The sequence below is a fragment of the Eublepharis macularius genome, chromosome 8 (genome assembly GCF_028583425.1).
Source record: "Eublepharis macularius isolate TG4126 chromosome 8, MPM_Emac_v1.0, whole genome shotgun sequence".
NCBI lineage: Eukaryota > Metazoa > Chordata > Lepidosauria > Squamata > Eublepharidae > Eublepharis > Eublepharis macularius.
This window is the reverse complement of record NC_072797.1, coordinates 140,544,973-140,562,378: the sequence shown is the minus strand read 5'-3', so window position 1 is coordinate 140,562,378 and position 17,406 is coordinate 140,544,973. Positions and strand designations below refer to the sequence as shown.

Here is a 17,406-nt window from a genome sequence, read left to right as displayed (position 1 = left end):
AATGTTTATGGGAGCCAGGAGTCTAAAAAGCAAAACTAACACACAGTGCTGTCTCTCTACTAACATACATTAATACAATACTAAGCATCTCAAAGGCAACAGCCACACCCGACTGAGTAATGAGGTGCTGCGAGGAGCCAAGGAGAATTGCCATCCCCCCCCCTTTAGCAATAGCCCAACATGCAGACATTTCCCACCACTCAAATACATGTCAGGAAAAGTCCCACCTGCTTAATCTCAGCACATCAGGCTGCAGCTATTAAAGCTATTAACACAAATATTACTACTGCCCCTCCAAAATCACAATCCCATCTGTCCACTCACATCTATGTTAGTAATCTGGGGGCATGTTAATGACCTTGGGGAAAAAACAAAACAAGTGCTGATACACTCCCCATTTAACAATGTTTCCATGCCTGTTTACCTAAAAGTGATTCTCACCACATGCAAGCGGCAATTTACAAGCCTGTGTTAAAAGCAGGGCTTTTTTTCTGGGAAAAGAGGTGGTGGAACTCAGTGGGTTGCCAGCACAGGGGGCAACTCCTGGTGGGAGGTGGTACCCCGGTACCACATGTGCATGCGCAAAGTGTGCGCATGCTCCCAGGACCACACAATGACGTCACTTTGGATAAGCTGGAACAAGGGGGGAGTTTTTTAAAGTTTAAACAGCCCTCAGCAAAAATGGTCACATGGCTGGTGGCCCCACCCCGATCTCCAGATAGAGGCGAGTTTAGATTGCACTCCACGCCGCTGGCGATCAGGGGGCGGGGCCACCAGCCATGTGACCATTTTTCAAGAGGTGCCGGAACGCCGTTCCACCGCGCTCCAGCTGAAAAAAAGCCCTGGTTAAAAGTAAAAGAGGTCCAGCCAGTGTGGAAAACATGGTGTTCAGACTAGGGCTAAAGGACCCCATACCTTATTACTGAACTTCCAGGTTAAAGTAAGTCATGCAGGCTAACACAGCCCCATATTTGTACACACTGACCCCCACCCAAGAAATGAACCCAATCCCGGACTAAAGCCTTTAACGGGGGCAAGAGCAGTTCCCGCATCCTGGTATCATGCGCCCAAACCTTCTGAGTAATATTTCTGCAGTGCTGCCCACCCCCTTTTCTGCTGCACCCTTGTCCTCCTGACAGCATACAGACAACCCAACTCTGCCTCCTTGCGTACCACCTAACTTAAATGCCTGAACCGCTTTAGATCTTCAGAACTTTTCTGCAGCCGCAGCCTCTCCATCAAGAGCGAGGGTTCATTTCAATGCTCGAAGCCAGGGATGGGGCGGCCAAGACCAACAGACGCTTGAAAAAACGTAATCTTGTGTTGAGTTTCAAACTTGGAAGGTAAAGGAGCCAAAGTTTAATTTTCTTTACGGTCTAGAGCTCGGTTCAGGTATCCTGATCTCAATTCTTCAAGCCACAGTATGGGGGGGAGTGGCGGCTGGAAAAGTGCAGCAGGCATTCACACATGCACTCCCCTTCCAGGTTTAGAGGAGATGTATCAAGTAGAACAAGCATTTTTGCAAGGGAGGGGAATGGGAGAGACATGGCCAAGAAACAAAAGGCATTGAAAGAGTGAGGTCACAGAAGACAACACTCTGACCTGATGGGCAGAGCAATGGGAAAGAGGAGATAGGAGTTCGATTACCTGTCTCAAGGAGACGTCGGGCGACTCCTACAAAATAAAAACTTGCCTTTTAGGCATCTCGCCAGCAAAAATAGTTTGGACGCTCCCAATACCAGCCCTTTCCCCCTTCTTTGTACTAGTACTCCCCTATCAGCATAAATCTGCTGGATTTCCAAGTCTGTAGAAAAATGGGGGGGAGGGGGTAGTCAAAGGTGATAATGTCTGTGCATTCACAGACAGTGGAGGAAAAATGGGAGTTGGGGTGGCATTTTGGTTGGCTGCGGCATTACTAAAATGGTGTACATCACAGGAGCTGGCGGGGGGGGGGGGGGCGGAAGAACCAGCAACAGCCCAGGGAGGGAGGAAGCAGAACAAGTGGCAGGGAGGAGAGGGGAGGAACTGAGTCAGCCAGAGAGGGGGGAAATAGCATCCCCCCCCACACACACATCTCCGCACTTGTTCATTTTTATACCAACTGCCACGGTTCATTATCTTTAAGCAGGGCAGTGAAAAGTGGCCACATGCAGAAAAGTTGGGGGGGGGTGGCATATTTGGAAGACTCCTTAGGCATATAAAAAATTTTTGTACAAGCACACAAGCCCTGACCTGGATGGCCCAGACAAGCCTGATCTTGTCAGATCCCGGGAGCTGAGCAGGGTCAGCCTCGGTTAGGAACTGGATGGGAGACCTCCAGTGAAGACCCGGGTTGCAGAGGCAGGCAACGGCAAACCGCCTCTGCTAGTCTCCTGCCTTGAAAACTCCAGGGGTCGCCGTAAGTCAGATATGCCTTAAGGGCACTCCCCCCACCACAAGCACACACAAATAAACTGGAATGTTGAAAGCAGTTAGCTAAAGAACGGAGGAGGTAAATTGCCCTATTCAGGCCCCTAAGAACGTAAGATTATCCAGGACAGAGAGATCTGGGGTGGAGGCGATCTTACCTCTCCTCATCACCACAATTACTTGCGGACCCCAATGTTCTCGTGGCCCTTCTTACATGCCCCGGGTTAAGGCGGAGCACCACGGCGGGGTCAGGAAGCAATTTTCCCCCAGGCCAGTTTGGCTAAGGAGCGCGATGGTGTTTTGCAATCTTCTGGGCATGGAGCAAGGGTCACTGGGGGTGTGAGGGGGAAGGGGAGGTAGTTGTGAATTTCCTGCATTGTTCAGGGGCTGGACTAGATGACCCTGGAGGGGTCCCTTCCAACCCTAGGATTCTATGATTTAAATACAGATACTAGGTAGTGTAGAAGGTACAATGTCAGACTAGGGACTTGGAGATCTGGGTTCCATTCCTCACTCAGCCACGAAGCTTGCCGGTCACTCCTTCCTCAGTTTACCTCACATGGTTGTTGCGAGAATGGGGATAAGAGAAATGTGTATGCTGCTGTGACCTCCTTGGAGGAAAGGCAGGACAAAAATGTGTGCAAGAGAGAAACACCAAAGAAGGTAATGGAAATCTGTTGCTCAGTAGGAAAGCAGTTTGCTGGGGAATGAAATCTACATCCGAGAGGCAGTAACAAAGGGGCTGACGACAGATTGTCAGAGATATCCTCACCGTGGTATTCCACAAGTGTTAGCACTGGATCCAGCACCCTCTTTATCAATTATCTGGAAGGAGAAGTTCAGAGCACAATTTTGCAAACCTCAGGAAGTCGAGAGGGACTGCAAACACTCGGATGTTTACCCTGTTCCCTAGAGGGTTTGCAATCCCTCCCAACTTCCCAGAGTTATCTCAATGAATCAAAATTCCAGAGGGGGGGGGCATCTTAGTCCACTGCAGCAAATTAAACAGGAGTCCAGGAGCACTTTAAAGACTAACTCAATTTATTCCAGCATCAGCTTTCATCATTCAGAGGTCACTTCAGCGGATGCATGACATGTACACCCATAAGTAGGAATACTTACACCTGGCCTCTGAAGCCGTGAGCTCTGATTCGTGGAAGCTCATGCTGGGTACATTTTGGTAGCTGCTGAAGGTGTTGCTGGGCTCCTGAATAATCTCAATGGACCTTCTCGTCAAACCAGAAAACTAAGCATAAAATGAACAAAATGTATTTCAAAGAACAAGGGCAATATACGGGAAAGAGGTCTCAAATCAAAAGACTAGGAGAAGGAAGTGAACAAAAATTCAAAAGTGGAATCAGCTGCCTAGGGAGGTGGTGAGCTCCCCCTCACTGGCAGTTTTCAAGAAGAGGCTGGAGGAATATCTGTCAGAGATGCTTTAGGCTGACCCTCCACTGGGCAGAGGGTTGGTCTGTATGGCCCCTTCCAACTCTATGATTCTAACAACTACAATAGCCAACAGAGGGGGGGCGGGAATGTCCTGCCTCTTTAATGTGTGGAAAGGGGCAGGGGAAACTTTTAATGGCACAAAGGTAAATAACATCTCCTTAAGCCTTTATTAAAGGGACAGGACACTTTCTCTCCAGACAGCTGGCAATGGAAAGAACTGGCAAGACATCAGCACAGCAGAAAAAAAATATATGAAGCAATTTTAGTCAAGGCTGTATTTGGAGTACAGAGTTCATTTCTGGGCAGTTGAAGAAGAATGTCAACCAAAAAAAATGGATTACAAAGGTCTTGGATGGAAAGACTATTGAGACAGACCACTGGAACACAGTCAGCCTGAAAAGGGACAAGTTGATAGGTTAAATATGGAAAAGGGATCTCAAAGGATGGGGAATAAGGCAAGAAACAGATGGGATAGTGGGAAAAGGTAAAGGTTTTGAAGGTCACCACCAGGTAAGAACTGACTAGGAAAGAGCGCTTTTATATAAATTGTTTTCTTCAGGACATAAATGACTAATGGCTCCAATACTACCCAAGATTACCTGGGAGTAAAGCCCCACACAGATGCAGAGGGCAATCTCAACTCCCCTCTGTCTGGAGATCAGGGGGCGGGGCCACCGGCCATGTGACCATTTTCGCCAAGGGCAATTTAAACTTTAAAAAACTCCCCCCTTGTTCCAGCTGACCCAAAGTGACGTCATTGTGCAGTCCTGAGCTCCACCACTGAGTTCCACCACCTCTTTTCCCAGAAAAAAAGCCCTGAGCATGTGCCATGGTGTCAGTGGATGCCCATGTTAGGGACCAGCAACCTTCATGATGTCAAGCCCAGTAGCCTCATAAAGACCAACGTGGTTTCCAAGGTATCAATTCCCTTCCTCAAATACAAGATACAAAGGGAGCTTGACTTTCAAAAGCTTATACTCTGGAAATCTGGTTGGTCTTTAAGGTGCTACCGGACTCGAATCTTGTTCCTCTACTGCAGACCCACAAGTCTACCCACCTGAAACTATCTACGCAGCGCATTGTGTTTTTTTCTACCTGTCCCAGACATTAGCATGACACTGGTTTTAAATTTAACAGTGTTATAAATAAGTATTTTCAAGCATTTTTGCAAGATATCTTTTTAAACTTAACTTATTAATAGTTTCAGGGGGGACATACATCAGTCTTTCAAGATGAGCACCAATGAGTATTAATGTATTACAATTTTTTTAAAGCTACGGTGGTTGTCAATATGCCACTGAATGCAAAGTATCGCAGACAAACATCTGCAGTCCAAAACTCGTCTGGATGCATCTCTGACTCGTGTCCACACTTCGCGGCCAGGCTAGCCAAGGAGTTCTGCACTCAGCTCTTACCGTCTTTTCTAGTATAACGAGGCACATATTCACAATGTGGAACTGAGCATTCGTGCACATTAGGCCATAATGTTTAAAAATCAAAAACCGAAAAAAAATAACCTCTGTTTGCACACAAATATCTGGTTCATGCTTGCTAAGCAGATGTGCACAAAATTACAACTTCTAATATACTGAGTCCATGATTCCTTGTATTAAAATAACATGTTGATACATAACCCCTTACACTCCTCAACCCATGCATACAGTTCAAAGTAGTACACAAAAGCGCAACTACTGAAACCACATCAAATATTTTAAAAAGCTGAAATAATGAAAAAGACAAAGCACCAAAATTAAGCAAGGAAGACCAACCATAACTAAAAGAGCGGCAATTCAGACAATATTAGCCAGCAAGTTTTATATAGGAGCTTGGGGGTTGAATTGTTATCAGCTACTCGACTAACAATCTTTGGAAATACAGCAGGTGTTTTATTAGAAAGTTGTGTTAACTGATTGTGATTTTATCTTGTATCTTTTATCTTCAGTTGTGACCCGCCCTGAGCCCACTTGCGGGGAGGGCAGGATATAAATAATAATAATAATAATAATAATAATAATAATAATAATAATAATAATAATAAGTATAATTACTTAGAAAACTCGTTGGCAATCAACCTCAGATTCACCATTCCAGTTATAAGTGCAGTTATATATTTTTATAATTGGATGCATAGTAATATACACTTAACAACTACATGGCAAAACTGGTTGTCTAGACCAGCTTTCTGCCATGTAAGAAAATGGGGAATCTTTCGCAACCGACTGATTTGCAGATTTGCAAATCAAAGACAAACCTTCATTCCATCAGGCACTGAAATGAGACTAGTCCTTAACAGTATTAACCCAGACTACCACAAAAGCTTATATTAAATATGGTTGCTTTTTTAAAAATAATACAACTTAAGGTGAGCCCTTTGTCTATCAGCATAATTATTAGAAATCTCCTTTGAAATTGTAAGGATGACCACAGTGCCAACAGAAAACACACAGAGAGAGTCTGAAATGCACCTACCCAGATTTGGAGACTTTCACAGAACGTTCACATAGTGCCAACCCCCCTCCGTCCCCCCAGTATCTACTGTTCTTACTGCATACTCTGCACATAATTTGTCAACATGAAAGGCCAGATAAAAGGAGATGCCTTGGTAAGTTGTTCAGTTTGTATGTGATGCTAGGAGATGGAAGAGACATTTTGGTTCAACAGGAAAACGTATTTATTTATTTAGAATCACTAGCAACAAAGCCTGTTGTGGGAAAATATACAACGGGCTCTAGAAATGGGAGGATGGGCGGGCAGGCAGGCATTCGCTCCCCCTCCGTCACTGATTCCAGCTGGTGAAGGGGGGGGGGCATTGTCATCTGCTCCACACCTGATCTGCCTGATCTTGGCCATGTGAAGGGGTGGTGGGCTTTGCTACCTGCTCCGTGCCTGATACATGCCAGGTAAAGGGTGGGCATTGCCTCCTGTTCTGCGCCTGACTACGGCTGGGTGAAGGGGGGCAGGCATTGCTGCCTGCTCCGAGCCTGATCCCAGCTGGGTGAAGGGGGGTGGGCATTGCCACCTGCTCCTCGCTGGGTGAAGGAACAGGCATTGCCTCCTGCTCTGCGCCTGATCCTGACAGGTGAAGATGGGCAGCGGCCTTTACTACCTTTTCTGCTCCTGATCCCAGCTGGGTGAAGAGGGTGTGGGCATTGCCGCCTTCTCTGCTCCTGATTCTGGCAGGTTGAAGGGGGGGGCAAGCATTGCTGCATGCTTGGCTCCTGACTCCGGCAGGGTGAAGACAGGCTGGGCATTGCCACCTGCTCAGTGGCTTATTCCGGTAGGTTGAAGAGGGTGGGCATTGCCACCTTCTCCGCGACTAATACCAGCTGGGTTAAGGCAGGGGAGGGCATTGCCACCTGCTCCACTCCTAATACCAGCTGGGTTAAGACAGAGGGGTGGCCATTGCTATCTGCTCCGCTCCTATTACCAGCTGGGTTAAGGCAGGGGGTGGCCATTGTCAACTGCTCCGATCCTGATCCCAACTGGTTCAAAGGGGGGTGGCGATTTCCACCTGCTCTGCTCCTAATACCAGCTGGGTTAAGGCGGGGTGGGCATTGCCACCTGCTCTGCTCCTAATACCAGCTGGGGGGAGGCGGGCATTGCCACCTGCTCCCATCCTGCTCCCGGCCTGGGCTTCCTGCCATGGCTCATTTTCTGGAGGGACATGGTGCCTTGCCTAGGCTTCCCTCCATGGCAGTGCTCTCTGATGGTGCAGCAGGGTATAAAGTGAGTTGTCTGAAATACGCTTACTCGATTATATAGTAAGATAGAATCACAGGGTTGGAAGGGTTCTCTAGGGTCATCTAGTCCAGCCCCCTGAAAAATGCAGGAAATCCCAAATACCTCCCCCCACCACATGGTGATTTACTTCATTTACAACCCATCTTTCTCTCCAATAGGGATTCAAAGCAGCTTATATCATTCTCCTCTGCCCCTTTTTATCTTCACAACAACTCTGTGGAGTAGGTTAGGTTGAGGGTGTTTGACTGGCCCAAGGTCACCCAACAATTTTCCATGTCAGAGCAGGGATCTGAACCTGGATTTCCTAGATGCTACCCCAACATTCTAACCCAGGGGTCCCCAACCTTTCTGAACCTGTGGGCATCTCTGGAATTCCGACACAGCATCATGGGCTGAGGTTCCCAGGTGCCTGCCAGTGGCGTGCAATCTCCCAGCAGTTTGCCCCATTGCCCGCCAACTGCCAGGCTGCAAGCCAGCCAGTGACTGCCCGCCACCCGGGCAAGTGTGTGGTAGGCATGCTCCTGGCAGGGCGCAATGTCACTTCCTGAAGTGAAGTCATCACGTTTATTGCAGGGGTGCACCCACGCTTTTGGAGGGTCGATTTTGGCCCCAAATGTGGGAGCATTCCTGCGCAAAGTACGATGATGTCACTTCTGAAAGAGGAGTTAGCCGTGTTAGTCTGTAGTAGCAAAATCGAAAAGAGTCCAGTAGCACCTTTAAGACTAACCAACTTTACTGTAGCATAAGCTTTCGAGAACCACAGCTCCCTTCGTCAGATGCGAGTACTTCTGAAAGTGACATCATTGTGTCAGGGTTGGGAACGCGCAGGCAAAGATCCCTGTGCTAGCGAGTACCGAGTCCTCCCCTCCGGCCCAGGAGGGTATTGGGACCTGGCAGCCTTACCATGGACACAGCCACAGAATAGCTGCCACAGGAGGCAGAGCTAGCCACAGAATGGCTGCCACCACTTACCTTCCGTCACACAGTAAAAATCTTTGTGCTGTGGTGTCAACTGCTACTAATGCAACATTTTTAAAAATCTGCACAGGCAATGAAATCTCCAGCGGTCAACCAGAAGCCTTGCTCAGCCAAAGCCTTAGCTTGCCACTCTCACTTTCTAAAAGCATTTGGCGGGCGCCAGGAAAGGTGTTGCCAGGGGCCCTGGCACCCACGGGCATCATGTTGGGAACCTCTGCTGTAACCATTAGACCACACTTGCTAGGAGCTGGACCCAGAAAAACCTGGATTTTAGTCAGGGATTCATTGAGTGGCCTTGCTAAGAACTCCTACTACAGTCTCCCTTCTGTTTTTCAAATGAGAACCCTTTTCACTGAATTTTTCCTCAAACCCCAATCTTGGGCAATAAATTGTTTAATCTCTTTATGTTTATTTAAACCATGAGACCCTGTTCTTTAACACACAAACTTTCGAGGTAGATCAAGTTCAATAAATCTAATACAGTAATTTATTTGTTATAGAAGTAATCTACAGGTTTGCATGCTGAAGGAATCATCTCTCTAAACCGCTGACAGAGCTAACGAGCCCCAACTTCACTTTCACTGAGTGTCTTTCCCGTACTGCCTGTTCTTCACATTGCCCATATCTTCGGTCGATTATTTGATGTCACAAGTAAACTTAAGCATTACAATGCAGAATTTAGAACATAATTCTGCTGTAGCACCAAATATCTGCCTGCTTCAGAAGCACTATTTCTGGATTGTCATCACCAAACTTTAGACTGGAAACTCCCGGGGTGGAGGGGCTGTCTCTTTGTGTCTGATTTATAAAGGAAGGGTTCCTCTGTGGACACTTTTGGAGAACATGTGTGTACACATATCCCCAGTTAATTACATCATTTCTGGCACGACTCAGAAGTGACAGGTCCTTAGGGTTGCCAGCCTCCAAGTAATGGCTGGAGATCTCCCGGAATTACAAGTGATCTCCAGGCCACAGAGATCAGTTCCCCCGGAGAAAATGGCTGTTTTGAAGGGTGGTCTCCAAGGCACTTAGAGGCACTCCACAAACTCCGTCCTCTCTAGGCTCCGCCCCCAAATCTCCAGGAATTTCCCAACCTGGAGCTGGCCTCCCTACAGGTCGTGCCAGGGCCAATTTTGTCACTTCCTGGTCATGCTGGCAATGATGTAATTGACCGGGAACACAAGGGCGCACTTTGCATGTATGCACAGGTGAATAATTATTGGCTCCCAGCCCCTCACACAATGAAGTGGAAGAAAGCCAAGCTGGACTCTTTGCTTTGAGGAAGTAAAAAGCAGGTTCCAGGAATCACAACATTGCATGACACGCGGAGGATTGCGGATTCAAAGAGTCCTGTACACTGATCTGCATGGACTTGAGGGCCCGTTCACACTTTACGAAGTCCTTGTGACCACTCCGTGGCCACCAGGAGACTTTTAATCAGGCACAGACTGAGGCTTCCATCTGAAACTTAATTTCCAGGTAATGCCTAGGGAGGCAGGGCTTACGCCACCCATTTTCCCAACCTGAAATGGCCCCAGGGATCTGCTATCTGCCCCACTGGGGAAGTTTACATGTGGGCATCAGTGTGCGCATGTCTCCCCCACAGGGCAACAAGGTGAACATCCTGGGACCGTTTCCAGCTGGGAAATCGGCACGCCTAAAAATTAGGTTTCAAGCCCAGAACTTCCAAGAGCCCATCTGAGCAAAATTCCTCACGGTGTCCTACTGGGGAACACAAGGTGTAAAGCACAGCAAGAAATCTGCAGTGAAGAAATGAACTGGCCAAAATTCAGACCAAACTTATATATGCAAAGTATAAATTGTAGGGGTGGAGACCAAGTTTTAGCTAGTCTATTCCTCTCTGTCCATAGATGAGGCTCCTCACGGGCCCAATGCTACAAGGAGAAAACAGGGAAGAAAGCATGAAACAAAAGCACCTGCATGTTCCCCTTCCTCTTCTGGTTCGACCCATGGCTTTTCTTCCATTCCGGTATGACAGGAATGCCCCTGGTTCTGGGCACTATAAAATGTGATCTCTGAGCAAGACATGGAGAAGGGCTAAAAAACAGTGGAAGCAAGGGGGACATACTTACCACCAAAGTCAAGTGGGAGCACGCTGCTCCAATACCTCCTTGCACATTTTCACAGGTCAAAGTACCCCATGTTAAAATACCCCCTGAGCTACCGCCAGACTTCTCAATAAGCAAATTCGGAAACCGCCAAAAACCTCTTCTTTCAACCAAATTAAGAAAGTAGTGAAAACGGTGTAGCCTAGATTCTGTATCGCTGACGGAACTACAGCAACTCTGCAACGACCGGATTATACTAGTGTTCCGCATGTACAATGTAAGAACGCCACGGCATCTCAAAAAACCCAGTGGAGTGGCCATGTTGGTATGTGGTGGAAAAAATATATAGGAGTGGGGCGCCTACAAGACTAACACATTTTTGCACCTGCTTGGTGCCTGTGTGCCGTCAAGCTGCAGCCAACTTACGGTGATCCTGTCAGGTTTTCAATGCAAGAGACATTCAGAGGTGCTTTGCCTGCCTCTACGCAGTGGCTTGCCTTCCTTAGCGGTCTCCTGTCCAAATACTGATCAGGACTGATCCAGCTTAGTTTTTGAGATCTAACAAGATCAGGCTCCCTAACCATTTTTTACGCATGAGGTAGATCCTGGTGGAATGCACAAGCACCCAGGAAGAAACAAGGTGTAAAGGTAGCCCTGGGTGTGACACAAATTAAACCCAAATGTAATCTAGAAAAAAGTACAGAGACTGCTCACAACAGTGAAACAGTAATAGTAAAATGTTTTCATTAAAATACAAGTTTTTTAGTTTTCCTATCAAAGCCAAATACAAAAGGGCTGCCCCTGTGGTTTCTAAAATAAATATTTCCTCTGCATTTAAGTTAAAATGTTAAGAAAAATATTTCATCCATAATTTATCTTCTGAATTGTAATTCTCACCTGATTAGTACTTTCATTGGCGTGAGAAACAATTCAAGTATTAGCACCGTTTTCTTACCCAAAGGGAAAATCTATCACTTTATTAACAGGATGGTGCTTGGAAAACCCATTTACTTTGGCCGATGAAGATTAGGATATTTATCTGTTTTAATGAAAATTATGGGTCTGATAGACGGGTAGAACAATTCAGCGTAGAGGAAAATGTTTTTCCTCCAAGGAGAGATTTCTGGTTTTCATTCTAATCAGTGGGCACAAGGAATTTTTACTACCACGCCAGGACCATTAATCCCAGTAAGAGCTGAAGAGACGCTGGGAGGGGCGGATCACCCGCTTGGGGCTCCTCATCGGGGCTCTCGAGCGAAACGCTCCAAAAAACCTCCCTCGAAGTAAGCAGATAGATCTTGATCGCTCCCTGCCTGGTCCCAATGCGAAAAGGGTTTCTCCAAACTGCCTTCAACTTTGCGTTGCAGGACAAGTAACTTTGCAAGACCCGGAAAATGAAACGCCACTCTCTAGTTAGGTCAAACGTACTGCCACTGACATTGCGAATCCCCACGCTACTCTTCTACAGCAGGCTCGCCCCATCCTCAGACACGCGGGATCGCAGATGCCCTGAGCCGCTTCAGAAGGCGGTCTCAGGCGCGGCTCCGCGGCTCAAAACGAGCACGAAGATTCCCGGGCACTGCGACGAGCCCAGGCGTGAAGCGCTCGCCGCCTCCATCCGGGGCGCCCGGAACCCTCGCCCGGCTCTTCGGCTTGTCCGCGCCCCCCCCCCCCCGGAGGCTGCTCAGGCGCGCCGGGCTCCGGGCAGCGGCTGGCCCCGCGGCGGGTTTCCCAATTGCGCCACGAGGGCGAGAGGCGCCGCTGCCCGGCCGCCTCCGAGACGCGCGCCGCACGCCGGCCCTTCCCCGACGGCCCCGCTCTGCTCAGGCGCCCCGGCCAGCGCTCGGAGGCGCAGGACCTTCCCGCCCAGCCGGGGCGGAGGCGCTGCTGGCCGGGGCGCGCCGAGGCGGGGAAAGGGCGCCCGCCGGGGCCGCGGGGCTTCGGCCGCCCTCCCGACTCGCTCGGCTCGGCTGCAGCCCGTGCCCAGCCCTCCCTCGCGCTCGCCCAGCCCCAGGCGGCTCCCAAAGCGCCCCGCAAGGACCGCCGCCCTCGGGCCGGGCCGGGCCGGGCCGGTACCTCTTCCTCCTGCAGGCTGGGCTCGGCCGGGCTGGGCTCCGGGTCGCTGTGGGCGCTGCTCATCGTCTCCTCCGCCGGAGCCAGGCGCCCGCCTCGCCTCGGCTCTCGGCGGCGCGTCCGGGCGGAGGGGCTCGGGCGGGGGCGAGGCGCGGCCCTCTCGCCTGGCCGCCCCCAGCCGCGCGCAGCGGGCCCCCTCGGGGCGGCGAGAGGCGCGGGGGGAGCGAGCGCCGCTGGGGCTGCCGGCGCGCTTCGCTCGCGCTGCGGGGAAGGCGGCGGCGGCTCCCTGGCTGGCTTGGGACGGCGCGGGCGGGCGGGCGGGAAGAGGACGCCCCTCGGAAGCCCCCGAGCCCGGCACGTGAATGGGGCGGGCGGGCGGGAAGGAGGGGTCTGCAGGGCGGCGGGCGCGGCCCGGCCCGGCCCGGCCCTGGGGACACCTGCTGGACTGGCCCCGCTCGGCCCCTCCGTGTGGCGAGGCCGTCTAGCCTGGGCGAGCCCTGCGAGTTGGCCAGAGGCAGGCGGGCCGCGGCGGCTCTCGAGTTGGCGCCCGCAGAGCCCTTCGCAGGGCCCGGCAGCCCCTCCGGGCTGCAGAAAGTCGCGGCTCTCGCTCTGCGTGCCGGCGGGGCCGTTGACACGATGCGGGGCTGCCCGCCTGCCCTTCGCGTCCCGTCTTCTCTGCGCCAGAGCCCAGCGGGGGGGGGGGGTCAAGCAAAGGAGGAGCGGGGCGCCTCGGGGCGAAATGGAGGCGCAAACCCCGACGCCCCCCCCCCAACACGAGTCTGGCCCCCCTCTGGCGCCCCCCCCAAGGCGCCCCCCGGCGGCCCCCTCAGGCGCTCGTGGCTTTAAGGCCGCGTTCCCCAGCCAGGCCTTACGCGGGACATCGCAGCGGGTTCTGCGAGAGAGCATGGAACAAATCAATAGTATTTTTGGAATACCGTGAAAAAGCCCAAATGTCCAGGAGAATATTACGGTTGTTACGATTACGTAAATGCGAAGGGGTTTCTCTGAGGACGCCTGATTGGAGTTCGGCGCCCACGCGGGAGGCAAAGCTGGCCTCGGCGGAGACAATTCTCCCACATTTTCGAGATTAAGCTGCAGGTCGACGTGGTCTTACAGTGAAGTGAGAAAGCCCCTTCAAACTGTAAACGTTTCTCTTGTTTTTACTTCGCAACTAAATTTTAGCCTTGGATAAACCCAAACCAAGAGCCAGTTTGGTGTAGTGGTTAAGAGCGGCAGGACTGTAATCTGGGGGACCGAGTTCGATTCCCCACTCCTCCGCTTGAAGCCAGCTGGGAGACCTTGGGTCAGTCACAGCTCTCTCAGAGCTCTCTCAGCCCCACCCACCTCACAGGGTGATTGTTGAGGGGATAATCTTTATAACATACTTTGTAAACCGCTCTGAGTGGCCATTAAGTTGTCCTGACGGGCAGTATATAAATCGAATATTATTATTATTTCCTAGAGAGACCTCGAATCCATAAGAGAAGTGTGGCTCCAAGCATTTAATATGTTTGTATTACAATAAGATCTGACTGTCCTGTCGCAGTGTCAGAAGTCCTGAGAAATGTAATTCTGAAGAATTGTTTATATTCATCCTCTTGATCCTGTACTATGTAAAAAAAAAAGCAGTTATCCTATAAACAATTAGCTTTAAGGATAAATAAGGTCCTCGGATGTATCTGGTCTTTACACAGGTGATCCTAAAGAGAGGTGTTATGTGTCTGGGCTTATTCTGTAAATAATAAACCCATCTTTCTTTTCTAATCACTCTGTTTTGTAGTCTTAAAATATATGTGGGTGAGTGGCAGTAGGGGGAACTTATAAATCGGCAGCAGAATTTCCCCTATCGGTAATCTTGTATATATCCGTGTAAGTAGCTGGTAATATACTGTACTAGGAGACCACTGTATAATATACACACATGTGTGAAGAAGCCACAATGACCCCTTTAAAAAAGAGTCTTCCCCCCCCCCCACTGCAGCCTCTTCCCCACCAAACTGCTTTCCTCACTGCAGTGTGCCAATGATGTGTTTAAGCACAGCCAGGTATGTCGGGAAAAGGAAATACCCAGGCCTTACAGGTGGTGTGAAATTGGGACCAGTCCAGATTATGTTTTTGATGCTGCAAAGGAATTGAAAATAAGACAGATCTATGGCAAGACCTCATTTAGATATTGTGTGCAGTACTGATCACGGTATCTCAAAAAAGGGCATTGCAGAGCTTTAAAAAGTACACAAGACGGCAACCAAGATGATCGGGGGTTGGAGCATCTTTCCTACAAGGAAAGGCTGAAGAGTCTGGGACTTTTTCAGTTTAGGATATGATACAGGCCTATTAAATTATACAGGGGTGGAGAAATTGGATAAAGAGCTTTTTCTCCTTCTCCCTTAATGCTGGCACTCAGTGTCACCCAGGTTGAGGGGATGGGTCAAAGACTCAGTACAGACAAAAGGAAATACTTTACTCAAGGATTAATTAAACTCTGGAATTCACTGCCATTAGATACAGTGAGGGCCACAAGCATGGATGGCATTAAAAGAGGGTTAAACAGCTTCAAGGAGGAGAGGGTGCCTCAACGGCTTCTAGCCCCCCGGTGAATAAAGAGAACTTCCATATTCAAAGACAGCAAACCTCATGCTGTGGTTTATTCCAGTCAGAGTCAGTCAGCTGGTGGTTGGGCAACCCTTGAATGAACTGGGAAGGGTGTACGTTTGTTTAGGGCTGCACTGTACTGAGAGTGGCTAGTAATTCATCTAGGGCAGGGGGAGCAGCTTTGGTATATCCAGTTGAAATGCTGGCATAACGTCATGATTTGTGATACCTTCGTGACACAACGGTTGTTATTTTCCGTAACAAAGCTTTTATTTCCTCAGTCAGGAAGTCTTGGCAAAAGTTAGACAGTCTGGTGAGGAAGAAACAAACTGGAGACTGAGGCTAGCTTTGTCGAAAGCCTGTGTAGAATGTCAGACTAGGATCTATGACCCTCAAGTTGGAATCCCCACTCTGTTATAAAAGCTGGCTGGGTGACCTTGGACCTGCCACACACCAGCAGCCTAACCCACCTCATAGGGCTGTTATGAACAGGGCTTTTTTTCAGCTGGAACACGGTGGAATGGAGTTCCGGCACCTCTTGAAAATGGTCACGTGGCTGGTGGTCCTGCCCCCTGATCTTCAGACAGAGGGGAGTTGAGCGGCGCGGAGGGCAATCTCAACTCCCCTCTTGTCTGGAGATCAGGGGGCGGGGCCACTAGCCATGTGACCATTTTCGCCAAGGGTGATTTAAACTTTAAAAAACTCCCCCCTTGTTCTAGCTGACCCAAAGTGACGTCATTGTGTAGTCCTGGGAGCGTGTGCACACTTTGCACTTTGTGTGTGGTACCAGGGACACTACCTCCTGCCAAGAGTTGCCCCCTGTGCTGGAAACTCACCGAGTTCCACCACCTGTTCACGGTCAGAGTAGTTCAAAAGTGGAATCAGGGAGGTGGTGGGCTCCCCTTCACTGGCAGTTTTCAAGAAGAGGCTGGATGAATACTTGTCAGAGATGCTTCAGGCTGATCCTGCACTGGGCAGGGGGTTGGACTAGATGGTCTGTATGGCCCCTTCCAACTCTGTGATTCTAATATGCTGCTGTTTTCTTACATGTAAATATGGCCCCAGTGAACCATCCTGAAAAGGCTTCTTATCCAGTGCTTCTCAAACTGTGTGCGAGAGTACAGTCGTGTGCCACAAGAATAAAATGAAATAAGCCTGAACGACCACGCACGGATGCTGCTGGCTGCCCTGTTGTGGCCACACCGCCTTCCCATCAGTTTCCAATGCTGTTGGGGTCATTCTGATCAGCCGTCGTATTGTTGGATCATTCAAGTCACTCTCGGTGCAAAGACATAACCCAACTATCCGTTCTCAGAGGAGCGTGCCTGTTGTGTCTTGGCATGTCACTACTATGTGCTCCTCTTCCAATCAGAAGGCAGAGAGACTTAACACAGAAGCAAAAAAGGACGACTTCCTCTAAGAGGGGGGTAAACTGTAACTTGCAGAAGTTAACCACAAAGTTTTTTGGGGTATAAGAATTAGATGTGGTTCCCGTTTTAATTCAGGGGGAGGAGTGTTTCAACCGCCATAGGTTCATTTCATAACACTGATCCAATCATATCCACTGATTTATGCACCAGATATTCCATATTAATCTTTATTATTATTTCTAAAAACATGGATACACAAACAACAGAGTTCAAAAGTCTTTAGATGTAGGTAGGCTTCACGCTGAGGTTTGTCAACATGATACCAGCCGCTCTCTCGCTAAATATATGACTCATGATCAGAAAGGGTTTATAATGGTTGCTCATTTCCAAGACTCTCCAAAGTACGGCTCACTGACAGTGCAAAAACGCAAGCAGCTCCTTTGAAGCTTTTATGCTCTGTTGATTCAGTGTCTGTTAAGGGGGGGGGGCTGAGTCTTAATACCGTTTGACTTTTTTCTATAACACTTCTGTATTCAAGAGCCACATTCTCAAACGTAATCATTTGGTTATCTTTGTTACTTTGAAGAACCACAATATTTTGACATTATGGCCCCAGAGGTTTTGAAGTAAGCTGCTTTTTGAGTGCTAGTTGTAATGGTGGGTGTTAAGGAATTCCACATTAGATTCAGAAGTTTTTGGGGGGGGGGTCATAAACTTCTTCCACT

General features: G+C 49.4%; 1 protein-coding gene across 2 annotated transcripts in view; it reads right to left on the bottom strand.

Annotated features, from left to right (window-relative positions):
* Positions 1 to 12,974, bottom strand: part of RBPMS (RNA binding protein, mRNA processing factor) — a 131,091-nt gene extending 118,117 nt beyond the window's left edge. Inside the window, exon 1 of one of the 2 annotated variants that reach the window (XM_054986904.1) lies at positions 12,723 to 12,974. In XM_054986904.1, coding sequence (XP_054842879.1) covers positions 12,723 to 12,785 — 63 coding nt within the window. In that variant the 5' untranslated portion in view covers positions 12,786 to 12,974. Of the gene's footprint in view, positions 1 to 12,074; positions 12,272 to 12,722 lie in introns of those variants that run through there. The other variant, XM_054986903.1, reaches the window with a different exon arrangement.
* Between the last annotated feature and the right edge of the window lie 4,432 nt (positions 12,975 to 17,406).